This window comes from Taudactylus pleione, unplaced genomic scaffold, assembly GCF_031769625.1.
Source record: "Taudactylus pleione unplaced genomic scaffold, aTauple2 ptg000602l, whole genome shotgun sequence".
In the NCBI taxonomy this organism is placed as follows: Eukaryota; Metazoa; Chordata; class Amphibia; order Anura; family Myobatrachidae; genus Taudactylus; species Taudactylus pleione.
The window spans coordinates 6,976,037-6,992,938 of NW_028285004.1; the positions used below are offsets into that span (position 1 = coordinate 6,976,037).

Sequence of the window (16,902 nt, forward strand, 5' to 3'; positions counted from 1 at the left end):
GAAATATAATTATACAAAATTAGACAAATTAGAAAGCTGTTTCCAAATGCACACAATTCACTTAAGGTCCAATATTGCTGGCGACAGTAGCCTTCTATTGCTCCATAGAAATAGATTAAATATAAAAAGGATGACATTGCTATAATATATATTCACACACACACACACAAATAAAATGGAGTAGAGCAATAAATATTCATTTAAGATACTCTATAACTATTATTTGCAGAGTCTGAAGAGAATGTGTCCTCCTCCTCTTTTTCCTCATCTTCTTCTTCATCAAGTGTAAAGGGAACCAAAACAACCAAAAAACTGTCAAGGAAAAATCAAAAGAAAAATAAGCCTGGGCATGATAAACCAGATCCAGACAACCCAGATACTACAGGTATTTTTTGTTTACAGATGTTTGTAAAAAAAAAATTTTTTCAAACATTTGTAAAAGATTATGGGTTTAAGTTGTACTGCAACTTCTGAAGTCAATCCTCCTTTAGAAATCTAGGCCCACTTGTGTGGGGACCATCTACCAAAGTATTGGCCAATGCAAAGGAGAAAGGCAATTTCTGTGGGAATGAGTAGACTGTGGAAAAAGTCACAATCTCATGTGAGTGTCTGATGCAAGTCAAAGTAACAGGCACATAAGAGCAACCTATAGAGTAGGGTTTATTTAATACATTATTAGGAATGCATTCAAAAGGTTGGTGCAAATAGCACCAAATTCAGCTAAATAACAGTTAAAAATTGAAAGGTGATATAAAGTGAAAATGTGATAAATGTCTGTGAAAATGTTTAATTTTTTTGTTTTAAATAAAATCAAAATAAATGAAACCCTGCCATGTGTCTCAATTTGTTGATCTATTGTACCAATATGCAATTAAATCAAGCGGTCATGTACTCACAATATTAGTGGGTAGAACTCTAAATAGAAAAAGGGAGGAACTCAAAAAATGGTCTTAAACCTCCAATATACATGGATTGTAAGAGATATAAAGGTACCAGTATGAGAATCCTGTTGAATGAAGGGGGCACCCTTCTATCCAATAGTATCACATGTATTGATACTGTTTCCAATATATGGTCTCTTAGGTATTTAAATTAATGTAATTCACCATAACTGGTCCTTGATTCACCCTTTATATATAAAAAATGCACCTAGTATATCTCACATTTCATTGTTGTATTAATAATTAATTGAATCCATAATTCACACCAGAAAATATTAGTAGTCCACCATTAGATTAATGCATCATCACCTTATAATAATGATCATTAGTTATAGCCGATGGTGCCGTATATCAGTGGGATATCGATTTTATGGTGTCTTATCCGCAGAATTATTAGGGGAACAGTATTTGATATTTATAGTCCACTAATAGGTTAATGCACATTCACCTTATGCTAATAGTCATTGGATCTAATAGTGCAACTCATCCGTGGAATATCGATTGTGTGATATCTTATCCAATAATTGGTTGAGGGAGCAATGTCTGCTATTATTCACTTTATATTTACTATTCAAACATTGCTTCTCCTCCCCATTCATTTATGATGTAGTATGATAATTAAATCATTCACATTTATAATCTGTTCAGCCCCCTAAACTTAAATGTATAAGGTAGTTGTTTACAGGAGGTTTCCGATAATATAGGAATTCTCTGTATTGTAGCCAGTATAACCTTGACTACATTAGTAGCATTACAAACTACATCGGTGTCGCTATTCAAAGGTTGTGAGATAGATATCTCACAACCTTTGAATTATCTCAACAGATTAGAACTGTGGGACTGAACAGATAATAAATGTGAATGATTTAATTATCGTAATACATCATAAACAAATGGGGAGGAGAAGCAATGTTTGAATAGTAAATATAAAGTGAATAATAGCAGACATTGCTCCATCAAAAACAATTATTGGATAAGATATCACACAATTGATATCCCACTGATGAGTTGCACTATTAGATCCAATGACTATTAGCATAAGGTGAATGTGCATTAACCTTTTAGTGGACTATGAATATCAAATACTGTTTCCCTAATAATTCTGCAGATAAGACACCATAAAATCGATATCCCACTGATATACAGCACCATTGGTTATAACTAATGATCATTATTATAAGGTGATGATGCATTAATCTAATGGTGGGCTACTAATATTTTCTGGTGTGAATTATGGATTCAATGAATTATTAATACAACAATGAAACGTGAGATATACTAGGTGCATTTTTTATATATAAAGGGTGAATCAAGGATCAGTTATGGTGAATTACATTAATTTAAATACCTAAGAGACCATATATTGGAAACAGTATCAATACTAGTGACACTATTGGGTAGAATGGTGCCCCCTTTCATTCAAAAAGATTCTCATACTGGTAGATTTATACCTCTTACAATCCATGTACATTGGAGGTTTAAGACCATTTTCTGAGTTCCTCCCTTCTTTTATTTAGAGATCTACCCACTAATATTGTGAGTACATGACGGCTTGATTTAATTGCATATCAGTTCAATAGATACAATAGATCAACAAATTGAGACACACGGCGGGGTTTCATTTATTTTGATTTTATTTAAAACAAAAATTTTTTAAATTTTCAGAGATTTATCACATTTTCACTTTATATTATTTTAAAATTTTTAACTGTTATTTAGCTGAATTTGGTGCTATTTGCACCAACCTGTTTAATGCATACCTAATAAAGATGTATCTCTTTTATGTTAATAAATAACCTTATGTGCACCATACATCAACACAAATCTTTCTTTCTCTAAGTAACTTAGTAACTGTCAACATCTGTCAGATGGCAGCACCCCCAATTTGAATATAGATTATATATATTAATTATGGGGTCCTTCTACACCTACATGTAATGTGTGCAAATGTATCTTTCCTTCTGTTTTTTTTATTTAAAACATGTCTGTATGAATTTGGAAAGTTGTATGAATTATGTCAGTTGTATGTAATTTTGTCTAATATGTACTAGTTATATGGTGTTGGGTATGGGATCCCGGCTGTCGGGATGCCAGCAATCAAAATACAGATAGCGGCATCCCGACAATCAGAATCCTGACGCCTTCATGTAACTACCCCTATCCTAACCCATAACCCTCCCCTTATCCCTAACCTTTCCCCCTTCAGCCTAACCCTAACCCTCCCTACCCACAGCCTAACCCTCCCTACCCACAGCCTAACCCTCCCTTCCCACAGCCTAACCCTAACACTCCCCCCAGCAGCCTAACCCTAATACTTATCGTCGGGATGCTGGTGGTCAGGATTCTGGTTCCGGGATCCTGACTGCTGTTGGGACTCGAATGCCTGGATTATGACCACCGGGATCCCAACCACCGGGATGCTGACTACATCCCATTATATGTTACACATTGTGTAAATAGCACATAAAGGTTTTGGGTGGAAAGGGCCCTTTCTACTTACTTCACTACAAAAAGATCAAGAGAAGTGTTGGATTAGATTAACCTCCCCAAAATGTCTATCTTTCTTTTTTCCTTCCTTCTTTCTTTCCTTATTTTTTCTTCTTTCCTTCTTTTTTTCCTTCTTTCTTTCTTTTTTTTCTCTCCTTCTTTCTTTCTTTTTTTTTCTCTCCTCTTTCGTTCTTGTTCAAGGCTATTCCTATATAAGAAGTAGCCTCATGTATGTTGCTTAACCAATAGAGATTAATGGCTGCCCAGTCAACATTTTATAATCATGATACATAGTGATAGATTTTAAAATTTTGGGTGCTCTAGCGGTCCGATCCCTCTTTGTAACACTAGTGCATGCTGTCTGTTGGTCCTCATATCACCTGGGAACTCTCCACTTCTGGGTATTTTATTTGAGATTGTTTTGGAAATTCAAAGTTCCATGTTGGTCAAAACAATATAGTTAGGGATAGGCTTTAAGAAAATTGTACAAAAAAATGCTAGTGGATTGGGTAATTACTTTCATGATTGGTAATATACAGGGGAATATTTATTCATTATCAAGACTTGGCCCAGATAATTATAATTTCTTACCACCATTTATCACAGCAAATTTTAAAAATATTCACATTTAACGACAGATGCTCCTATGTCTGCTAAAGTCCATCAAACATACGTTCAGGGGATTCTTAATATTTGCATGTACAAATAATGTTATATTAATATTATTATTATTATTATGATTGAGTATTAAACATAATGTTCTCCATATATGAAATTATCATTATTTTAATTGAGTATTAAATTCATATCAAATGTACAATTGCAGATCCAAAACAGAGACCAGAAGACAAAAATAATAAGCCAAAGAAACCCAAAAGAAAGTTCAAGGAAGGTGATGATGATCCTGACGATCCTGAATCCTCTCCAGAAGGTGTGAAAGTGAAACAATTAGTCCCTATGCCATCAAGTAAATTACCTGTCAAAATAAAATTAGAGGACATTTCTTTCTGCATATTTAATCTTCACAAAGTGATTCCACCCTTACAAACTATCACTCGGCAAAATGTCTGGGCTGTAGAAAGTGGAGACAGTATCTCACAACTTAACTCTTTTATATCCATTATCTGAAGTTCTGTTCTCATTGTGACATCCACCCATGTTGTATTCTGTACCCCTCTTTTTCCCTTTGCTCATATTTCTTTCCACATTTTGTCTGTCCCTAAACATTATATACTGTATTATCATCCCTCCTGTGGTATATGGACTTGCAGTCATGTATCTGTTTCCATAGTTGCTATGGTTATATGAATTATATGTTGTTTATGACATTATGGGTTCCAAATTTGCCAAAGCAACATACAGAAGTTAAGCTTAGGAAGAGATTCATAAAGAAAAACTTAATAAAACACTAAAGGTTTGGATGACTGATTTATAAATGTTTCTGTAATAACAAGTAAAATATAATATTCAGTTATGTTTGAAATTGTAATAATTATATACTGTACATATCAAATATATAATTACAAAACCAAATCAGAAACCTAAACACAAAGATAATAAACCAAAGAAATCCAAAACTCCATAGATAATGAAAGGTGATGATGATCCCAGTGATCCCGAAACACCTCCAGGAGGTGCGAAAGTCAAAATATTAGTCCTCCTAAACTATTGGTCATATACAACTTTGGGGCTTTTCTTTCTATCTATCTATCTATCTATCTATCTATCTATCTATCTATCTATCTATCTATCTCTAATTTTCTTCAAGATGTATTAACCCAATCCCTATTTTACATAAATCTCTATTTCAAAATAATAATTTTTCAGGACCAAATTAAAAACCACGATCACCTAGTGAAGAAAAAGATAGATTACCCAAAGAACCAAACATTAAAGGTATTTAAATCAAAGTACAGGAGCAATAAGCTAACATTAACTTCTAAAAAACAGCTCCATAAACACAATCTAAAACAAATAATAGGATCCCCAAATTACAAAGGAAGCTGGATATACTGAAGATCAACAACATATACACATACATAAAAATGAATGACTATTATGGATTAAGTAGACATCAGTGTACGTTTTGTAGATACAGTACATATATAACCAGTTTAACAAGTATCTGATTACAAACACAGTACAAAAAAAAAGAATTAAAAAAACCCATAAAGTACAACAAGATTATAACACTGACATTTGTAAAATCATTTCTATCTTCCTTGTTTATAATTCTGGGAGCCAACTGAAACAAATAATAAATGTAATAAATGTATAATTGCAGATCCAAATAAGAGACGACCTGGTGGCAATGATCCTGAAGATCTAGATAACCCTCCAGAAGGTGAGAGAGTGAAAACATAGATCTTTGTATTATTCTAATCATTTCTTATTCTAATCATTTTTATAGTCAAAACCCTGGAGTAAAAAGTGTGTGGCAGGGGAGGCACTGCCTTCCTTGTCTACCTTTTCTGCACATCCCTGATCAAAACACACCAAATTTCCTGCACTACATACTGCTGCGTCTGTGTATAATGCCCACATGAACTCTCTGGTTCATATATGTATGTGTAAATCTGGCTCTGATACTAGCCAGTGCCTCCCCAGCCATTTACCTCACTGCGCGTCACTGGTGTATGCATACATCTCATTACAATTAGATAGTCATCTGTTATGCATAATATGCATCCTTCCCTAAACAGAACATAAAACAGGGAAAGTATAGTAAGTGGAAAAATAGGTTTGTGAATTAGAGATGCTCTGAAATTCGAAAACTTGGTCAACACCCAATCAAATTTCACCAGTTTGATGGCCTTAATCAGATCCGCAGTATAATTGCCAGTTGACCCTGATTCTAATTTGTGGTTGAAATGTGCATTTGCAGTTTGAGGTACATGTTTGAGGTTTGGCAAAATAATAAAACTAATCAATTCAAGCACAATAGTGTTTTGAATATGGGAACCAGCATGCTCACGTGTCACCTGGCTTGGGTATGGTGTTTGCATTTTATATTGTTTCTACTAACCAGTTTCAGAAACGATTTGCAGCCAGTTCATATATATGCCAACATCTGTGTCTAGTCTGCCTCTAAGAACCTATAACATATAAAACGTATACTCTCAGATCCAAATCAAAGCCGTCCTGATGTGAAAGATGATAAACCAAATAAACCTAAAACCCCAAACACAAGGGAAGGTGCTGAAGACCCAGAAGATACAGAAAAGTCCCCAAAAGGTTAGTGACATACAGTAAATATCAACTTTTGCATGTAAGATTACATTATTCTTACCGAATATACTATTTTATTATCTGGCAAGTGGCATTAGGCAATATGTTGTGTAAATCAATAAAAATGTTACAGCTCAATGCCAAATAAGATAAAGTACATAACACTCGCCTCAGGGGTGATTTGACTGTTCTTCAATACACAAATATTTTGTGTAGAACGTAAGTTGCTGCTGCCACAGAATCATTAGACAGATTTAGCGGGTGGGGTATGATATGTTGACACCATTAAAGTCAACATGGTCATAATTATTGGCACGTGTGGATGTGAGCACAGAGGTTAGTCCACATGTTGATTCCAAATCAGAGTAGTTTTTATTGAATATAACAGGATATTGGTTATAGATGACAAACAGTAGTCAGTACGGTATATGTTATAGGAGACTGTGTGTTCCTCTCTCCATGCTCATGATACAATACCTTTGATTTAATTAATAATTAATCTAATTATTATTGGGATATAATGCAATTTGCCACTTTTCTTCTATTTTTGTCACATCGGAAAATATGCACCTGTGACATATCCAATGTACTTTGGTTTTTGATTTACAGTACATTCGTCTTGTACTTCAACAAACATAAACAAGGAATCCCAGTTGCAATACCAATGCATCTCAACTAGAAATTTGTAAGAGCGAGTTACGGAATTTCTTTGTTTGGTCTGGTTCTATACCGCCAAAGTAATACACATCTACAGTCAGGTGCATAAATATTGGGACATTGACAGAGTTTTCATATTTTCGCCTCTATTCTCCACCACAACGGCTTTGAAATGAAACAAACAAGATATGCTTTAACTGCAGACTTTCAGAATTAATCTGAGGGTAATTACATCCAAATCAGGTGAACGGTGTAGGAATTACAACGGTTTCTATATGTGCCTCCCACTTTTTAAGGGGCCAAAAGTAATGGGACAAACTAAACAATCCTAAATCTAACTTTCACTTTTTAATACTTTGTTGCAAATCCTTTGCAGGCAATTGCAGCCTGAAGTCTGGAACGCATAGACATCACCAGATGCTGGGTTTCATCCCTGGTGATGCTCTGCCAGGCCTCTACTGCAAATGTCTTCAGTTCCTGCTTGTTCTTGGGGCATTTTCCCTTCAGTTTTGTCTTCATCAAGTGAAATGCCTGCTCAATTGGATTCAGGTCAGGTTATTGACTTGGCCATTACATAACATTCCACTTTTTAGCCTTAAAAAACCCTTTGGTTGCTTTTGCAGTATGCTTCGGGTCATTGTCCATCTGCACTGTGAAGCGCCGTCCAATGAGTTCTGAAGCATTTGACTGAAACTGAGCATATAATATTGCCCAAAACACTTCAGAATTAATTCTGCTGCTTTTGTCAGCAGTCACATCATCAATAAATACAAGGGAACCAGTTCCATTGGCAGCCATACATGCCCACACCATGAAACTACCACCACCATGCTTCACTGATGAGGTGGTATGTTTTGGATCATGAGCAGTTCCTTTCCTTCTCCATACTCTTCTCTTCCCATCACTCTGGTACAAGTTGATCTTTGTCTCATCTGTCCATAGGATGTTGTTCGATAACTGTAATGGCTTTTTTAGATGTTGTTTGGCAAACTCTAATCTGGTCTTCCTGTTTTTGTGGTTCACCAATGGTTTACATCTTGTGGTGAACCCTCTATATTCACTCTTGTGAAGTCTTCTCTTGATTGTTGACTTTGACACATATACACCTACCTCCTGGAGAGTGTTCTTGATTTGGCCAACTGTTGTGAATTCTTCTGTCATCCACCACAGTTGTTTTCCATGGTCTTCCGGGTCTTTTGGTGTTGCTGAGCTCTCCGGTGCGTTCTTTCTTTTTAAGAATGTTCCAAACAGTTGACTTTGCTACACCTAATGTTTTTGCTATCTCTCTGATGGGTTTGTTTTGATTTTTCAGCCTAATGATGGCTTGCTTCACTGATAATGACAGCTCTTTGGATCTCATATTGAGAGTCGACAGCAACTGATTCCAAATGCAAATGTCACACCTAGAATCAACTCCAGACCTTTTACCTGCTTAATTGATAATGAAATAACAAGGGAATAGCCCACACCTGTCCATGAAATAGCTTTTGAGTTGATAGTCCCATTACTTTTGGCCCCTTAAAAAGTGGGAGGCACATATAGAAACCGTTGTAATTCCTACACCGTTCACCTGATTTGGATGTAATTACCCTCAAATTAAATCTGAAAGTCTGCAGTTAAAGCACATCTTGTTTGTTTCATTTTAAAGCCATTGTGGTGGTGAATAGAGGCCAAAATATGAAAATTCTGTCAATGTCCCAATATTTATGCACCTGATTGTATTTACCTCCATGTCAAATAGCCCAGCCTTATGTGCTAATCACTAAATAATACCAATCTATCATCCAGTTCCCTATACTGCATTATCAATATAAACAAACCTTTCATTCATTATTTCTCTCTCTCAGTTATCTAAACATACAAACAGATTTAAGGTACAAACTTGTGTACTTTACAAAGATAACTTCAAGATCATATACACAATACATAAAATGTTTACAGACAATACAGACAATACATTATAGTTTCAACAGACACACACATATATATATATATATATATATATATATATATATAGCAAGAGCGAGAAAGCGGCACTCAACGGGTTAATAAAAAGATTTCAAACAAGTTCCATCAAAATCTGATGGAACGTGTTTGAAATCTTTTTATTAACCCATTGAGTGCTGCTATCTCGAGCTTGCTATTTTAACTCATGACTGGCACCTTGGTATTTTCATTATGTGAATGGGAGTGCCGACTCTAAGGACAGAATATATAATATGAAAGATGTAGACAGCGCCGAAGTACAACAGTCTTTATCATGCCGTTTAGCATATTTGACACTATATGGGGCGTCAGCTCAACCATAGGTAAAATAGGCGATGGTAAGTAGCCTATATACACAATTGACAAGACAAAAAATAGAGTACAGTGACCTCTGGTGTCCCAAGCCCATAAAATTATGACTGAGAAGTATGTTAAAAATATAACAGAAGTAGTAGGAAAGAAACTTTTATATGCACAGGTATATATGTTTTATCGGATATAATCTTGAAGGAAATAGAAACCCCTATAATTAATTTAATCTGGTGGTATTTACCATTATAATTCTGAAAAGGAAAAGGGGGTGCTATCCCCGACAATTATTCCAAAATGAAAGTAATTAGACAAAGAGAAGAGAATTTTCATTAATGGATGCACATAGATGCACATTTATTAAAATATTACTTTTATTGTATGTTAATTAAAATATAACCTAAAGAGGTTATATTTTAATTAACATACAATAAAAGTTATATTTTAATAAATGTGCATCCATTAATGACAATTCTCTTCTATTTGTCTTATTATTCACATTAAAAATATAACATCAGTTTTTTTTAGTAAAAGCACTATCAGGCATAAAATAAATTCTATAAAATATCACTGTAAACGTAGGCTAGAAATAGGTGGAATAATAAAACAGCACTAAAATCAGACACTGCTGCATTGGTAGTCAAATAAAACAGCACTTTTAAGAAAAAAATATTCTTTTTTTTTTTAAAGATAAAAAATATATGAAGTAAAGAAATAAAAGATTGGAGTAAGATGCTTATCTTTCAGGAGAGGTGCAGTCTGGGAAGGCCCAACACGTTTCGTCAGAAAGACTTCATCAAGGGTGTTTTGTTTTTTTCTTAAAGTGCCGTTTTATTTGACTACCAGTGCAGCAGTGTCTGATTTGAATGCTGTTTTATTATTCCATCTATCTCTAACCTACATTTACAGTGATATTTTATGGAATATATTTTATGCCTGATTTGTTTTAACTAAATAAAACCGATGTTATATTTTTAACACACTTCTCAGTCATAATTTTACGGGCTTGGGACACCAGAGGTGGCTGTCACCCTATTTTTTTGTCTAAACATATATATTACTTCAGAAGTGAGTTTCCAGTTCAAATTTTACAGAAGAAGACGTACTACTACTAAGCTCTGAAAAGTGATAAATTGTAGAGTGATAAACTACCATCCAATCAGCTTCATTTTTTAAACACATGACAGTTAGGAGCTGAATGGCTGGTAGTTTATCACTTTCCAATCTATCACTTTTCAGAGCTTAGTACATCTCCCCCATAATGTGTAGTAATTATGTTGCTAAATTAACTTTGTATTTCATTAATCCTCCTTTGTGTATTTAAATTCAGGGATACTTTTGTCTGTGTGTTTGCTAAAAGATAGAAATAATATATGTATGTATTATCAGTATTGATCTTTTGTGTATGCGTATATATATGTAAAGATATAGAGACAGACAGAATAAGCATGCATGAGTGTTTATGAGCAGAGAGAGCATGTGAGTGTGTTATGTGAAGATAAGTGTCTGTATAAGGTAGAAGTGCTTCATGCATGTACTACGACCGATTCAAAATCTATAGATATATTGTAGGATACAAAATATCAGAAAGAAAAACACTTAAGGGAATATATTATTTTGTACTTGTGTGTATGCGTGTGTGTGCTGCATACATGAGGAATCTGTGTAGGCATATGGGTGAAGATATATGTAAGTAGGTAATGTGAGCTTGCATAAGCATGTGTGAAGAGACTCCATTGTATTGTAAACAGGGTTTAGATTGTAGATAAAGTACAGTGATAGTTTACATAGTATAGTATGTCACTACAAACCAACTGACAGACCACTACAGCTCACACCTTCACACTTAAGTATATACCAAGTCCTGCAACCAAGATACCCTCTGTTCATTGATTATAACAAACCATGCACATCCCGTACACTTACCTTACAGCAACTCACCATCAGAACCAGATAAACAATGGGGCAGATAGGACTACAGCCAGGGGAGTAGAAGGGTGGTTCCAGTGAAGCATGAGCTCCGGGCACCAAAATGGACAGAGGGCGCCTTCCAGGGTTCTATAATTCATGGGGCGCTGCACAGTATGATGGCCGCCTGTTAGTTTTATCTCGTTGCTTGGTCTCTATCCTAAATAAGTTACTGGTCTGAGATCCATTTCTACATTTCATGTTCCCTCAAGATGCCCAGATTACCTCCCCTCTGGCCCTCACTCCTCTGTGATCATTTTCTGTCACCTCCCCTATCCTGTCAGATTGATTACATTAACCTCACCTCTTTAACTCTCTCCCCTCTCTACCCTGTGATCGGCTCTTTGCCCCTGTCCACTCCTTTCTTATTGGCTTCTGTCACCACCCCTCTCTGATCAACTCTTTGCCCCTCCCATCTCCTTTCCTTATTGGCTTCTGTCACCACCCCACCCCTCTCCTCTCCTTTTCTTATTGGCTTCTGTCACTGACCCTCTCTGATTGGCTTTGCACTTCCCCTCTCCTTTCTTATTATACTGTACTTGTGTGTGTTTACACTAAAATAATGAATTACACATAAACATACAATTACATCACCACAATAATAAACTTTTATATATTTCCCAGGGCCAAATGAAAAGCCACGCTCACCTAGTGATGAGAAAGATGGAAAACCCAAAGATCCAAAATTGAAAGGTAATGACATTCATGATCCATGTACAGGAACACTGATCTCAGGTGACCCTGTTATATTATATTCTAGTAACAGAGGCAGAAGTTATATCCACCTTTACTTCTAACAGGCAACCTAATATTACAACTTAATGTGTGATCCTGGAGAGCAGGAACATACAAATATAGACACATAAAAATGAATCACATATGCAGATGAAATAGATTTCTGTATAAATGTTGCAGCACATTGTCCAACTATCTTCATTTTACCAAGTTTTTGATGACCTACATGGAAAAAACAAAACACATGAAGTAAATTAAGGTGACAGCACCAATGTTTGAAATATCATTTCTATCATCCTTGTTCATGTTTCTGATTCCTGTGGCCAACTAAACAAATAAATATTTATTTAATGTATAATTTCAGAACCAAATCAGAGACGACCTGGTGACAAAGATCCTGAAGATCCAGAAAAGCCCCCAGAAGGTGGGAGAACGAAAACAAAAATGACAATTAATATAGTAATAAAACTACCTGTAATGTTTAATACAGTGTTCTGTTGCTATATGCAAAAGATGATGACATTAAAGTCCCAGTTACACCTGTCTTCATATGTATGTTTATTATAGTGTTGAAAAGTCAATTACAGTATATAGAATTAAGTTGAAACTTGAAAGTAACTGATAACACAATCTCAGAGGTGATAATAAAATATGGGCGCATACTGTCAAACTGAGAAGGACTTTGCTCTATATCTATCACTTAGACTCGTTTTAATATGTCTTGCTCTTAAAACAAAGCATATAAATGTGATGTATGTGTGCATGCATACACCTCAGTATAACAGTATAACTAGGTAGTAATCATGCATAATGTGTTCTATTCCTTTTGCAGAATTAGAGACAGGGATAGTCTGTATAATACTATGCAGTAGTTGTGTGAAATCATTAAAGATGCTGTAACATGTCATATGTAACACGTCATACCAGGTCAGTATTTAAAGGTCATCAGTTTGATGTCTGCGATATAATGATCAATTTACTTCAATTCAATTCTGTGGTGAAAAATGTGAATTTCACATTTGTGATTTACATTCACCAATTGCATTTAAGGTTTTACATTTATGTTACAATTTCAAGATCGTAGCTGAAGATCACATGTGTTTTAGTATGTGAAACAGTCTAAGCATGCATGAACCAGCTTGCTCACCTGTGAACTGGCTCAGGCAGGGTTGAACCTGATCAAATGTTAACTAGATTTTATTTAGAATCAATCGAAAATGCCAGAAATCCTGTAAAATTTTCATGTTTTGTATTAATTTGATTAACTGTTATTAATGACCCAGAAAAAAACCCAGAAAACAAAAGGTCACCAATGCATGATTAAAGAAATACAGAAAACAAGATCTGTTGAGGTACTTGAGGATTGGAGTTTAAAACCACTGCTATATTTGATATAATTATTTGTCAAATGTAATAACATGTTGCTGGAAATCATCAAATATGTTACTGTACAGCCAGACAAGAGACAGCTCAGCTCCAGGGAAGATGAACTACTGTAAATATCAGGCACCACAGGGGTGAACTGGCTGGCAGAAAATCTCCAGACAGATTCACATGACCTCCCTGTTTCCAATAACTAACTTATTGAACTACAACTCTTGTTACAACTTGAAAGTAATGATCGCTGAGGGATCAAATATTGAAGATATTTTGAGACCAGTGACAAAATATATAACATAACTTGAAAGAGTTTATCAGTTCAGTTATTTTAATGGCTTTGTATATTATTGGAAGTATAGTATAGACAACCAGTATAGGGAATGAGAGTGTATGTAAGTGTAAGTTTGAACAGAAAGATTATAAAAGTTACTTTGGTGTTCTGTGTACCATACTCAGTAACTTGTGTGATAAAAATGGTAGTTTCCAAGTCAAATCTAAAACCGATTATTTTACAAATAGTGTACAAACTAACAATAGTTCTGTCAGTTCCTATGATATCTACCTACCGCCTTTGATTCACTACTGCATATTTCTAAGGACTGTGGGAGTCATTCAGACCCGGTCGTTAGCGCCGATGCTCTCGGACCGGGTCAATGGCCCCCCACAGAGCATGCGCACGACGGCGCCGGTGCCATCGTGCGCATGCGTGAGACTCGCTACGACCGACAGCGCCGGTCGTAGCGGGTCTCGATCCAAAGGGGGCGAGCTGTCGATGTTGATTGACAGCTCGCCCCGTTTGGAAGGCGGGCCGGGGGGTGGCAGCCCAAACGGAGGCGTTCCTATGGGAACGCCTGCCGTTTGGGGGAGGCCCCACTGACATCACTAGTGACGTCAGTGGAGAGCTTCCGGCTCTGACAGAGCCAGAAGCTCTCCGGGGCTTACGACAAGTAAGACCCTACCCTAGGGTCTCGTCGTAAGCCGCGATGGTCTCTGACCATCGCGACCGTCACCGGAGTGGTCGTTAGAGCTGTGGGTGTTAACCCACAGCCTAACGACCACAACAGAGGCGGGCGGTCAGGATGCAAGTGGCCGCCCAGTTTCTGAGCGACCGCTTGCATCCTCCGACCGCCTCTGAATGAGGCCCTGTATGTGGTTTCTTTATTACACTTTTCTTTTTATACAGTACAAGCATAATAAATTGCACATATATATACAATTACTACACCAATATAATAAACTCTAATTTTTTCAGGGCTAAATAAAAAGCCACGCTCACCTAATGATGAAAAAGATGGAAAACCCAAAGATCCCAAAAATAAAGGTATTAATAACATTGATGATCCATGTGTAGGAACACTAATATTTGGTGCCATTTTTATAGTCTAATAGCAGAGGTAAAAGCTATATCAACCTAATATTATACTCTAACACAGCCCCAGAAATGCATCCAATTAGAACAAAATAATTGGTACCCATATTACAAATGAAGGTGGTTATCCTGGAGAGTAAGAACATAGAAACACATATATTCATGCATAACAATTAATAGCATATGCAGAGTACATAGACTTCAGTGTAAATTTTACAGGACAATGTCCAATCATTTGGATTTACCAAGTTCCTTATGACAAATATAGTACAAAGGCAAAACTAAATAATAACTAAAAGCACATCAAACAAAACAAGGTGATAGCACCAATACTTGAATGATCATTATTATCGTTCTTGTTCATGTTTATGATTCTGGGGCCAATTGAAAGCAAATAAATACTTGTATAATTTATTCCAGAACCAAATCAGAGACGTCCTGGTGACAAAGATCCTGAAGATCCAGAAGGTGGGAGAGTGAAATTTGAAATATTAAGATACACTAGTAAATTACATGTTATATGTAATACAGTGTTCTATTACTATGTTTACGCACAGGGCCGGACTGGGATTAAAAATAGGCCCTGGCATTTAAAGAACACACAGGTCCACCTTGCGTCAGCATCTGGCTCCTGACATAGACTCCTCCCCTAACTATTCCTGACCCCTCCCACTTCTTAGTCTATGCTCTTACATATATAATTAATATTAGAACAACAGACAAGTACACATCATTCTCTATTAAAATACATACAATAGAGCACATCCTGCTGGGAGTCAAACATTTGGTATTGTGTTGGTTCTGTTAAGTTGTGTAGACACCTATAGATACATCTGTCCAATGCGTGTGGTGGGACAGAAAATCTGGGAATGTATGGGAGCAAGTAGCAATAGCAATATGCTCCCAGATGCTGGAAAATGGAACGGATTTTCTTTCCCACCAGACAGATTGGACAGATATCTATAGGTAAAGCTGGCACTTCACTGGTGTAGGTCATACACAAAGAAAGGGGAAAGCATTTTCCCAAGCCCTAGTTTAGCAGTTGTAGAAGATTAGATAGTGGTCACTAAAGGACTTTTTTAGGACAGGGATGCTGAACGCAGAAGACACATCTGTGCACACCAAAGCAGAGCTGTAACTACACATTTTAAGAAGAGCGTTTGTGCCGCCATCTATAGGTGAAGCAGGGAGAGCAGGTGCCGCAGGGAGAGCGCGTGCCGCAGGCATGCGAAAAAAAAATTCAGGTGTGGTTTTCGCTGGGATGGGGCGTAGCCACCTAATTTTTCACATTACGTCACACAGTAGTGTCTCTTTTTCACATTACGTCACACAGTAGTGTCCCTTTTTCACATTACGTCACACAGTAGTGTCCCTTTTTCACATTACGTCACACAGTAGTGTTTCTTTTTCACATTACGCCACACGTTAGTGCCCCATACTCACATTACATCACACAGTAGTGTCCCTTTTTCACATTACGTCACACGGTAGTGCCCCATACTCACATTACGTCACACAGTAGTGTCCCTTTTTCACATTACGCCACACGTTAGTGCCCCATACTCACATTACATCACACAGTAGTGTCCCTTTTTCACATTACGTCACACGGTAGTGCCCCATACTCACATTACGTCACACAGTAGTGTTCCTTTTTCACATTACGTCACACGGTAGTGCCCCATACTCACGTTACGTCACACAGTAGTGTCCCTTTTTCACATTACGTCACACAGTAGTGTTTCTTTTTCACATTACGTCACACGTTAGTGCCCCATACTCACATTACATCACACAGTAGTGTCCCTTTTTCACATTACGTCACACGGTAGTGAGCCATAC

General features: G+C 36.5%; 1 protein-coding gene across 1 annotated transcript in view; it reads left to right on the forward strand.

The window, feature by feature from the left end:
• PRG4 (proteoglycan 4) overlaps positions 1–16,902 on the forward strand; it is a 120,110-nt gene that overhangs the window by 36,526 nt on the left and 66,682 nt on the right. Inside the window, 9 exon segments of the mRNA XM_088453904.1 lie at positions 230–385; positions 4,255–4,359; positions 4,955–5,062; positions 5,256–5,324; positions 5,713–5,772; positions 6,552–6,662; positions 12,201–12,269; positions 12,676–12,735; positions 14,944–15,012. Of these exon segments, the coding sequence (XP_088310030.1) occupies positions 230–385; positions 4,255–4,359; positions 4,955–5,062; positions 5,256–5,324; positions 5,713–5,772; positions 6,552–6,662; positions 12,201–12,269; positions 12,676–12,735; positions 14,944–15,012 (807 nt within the window).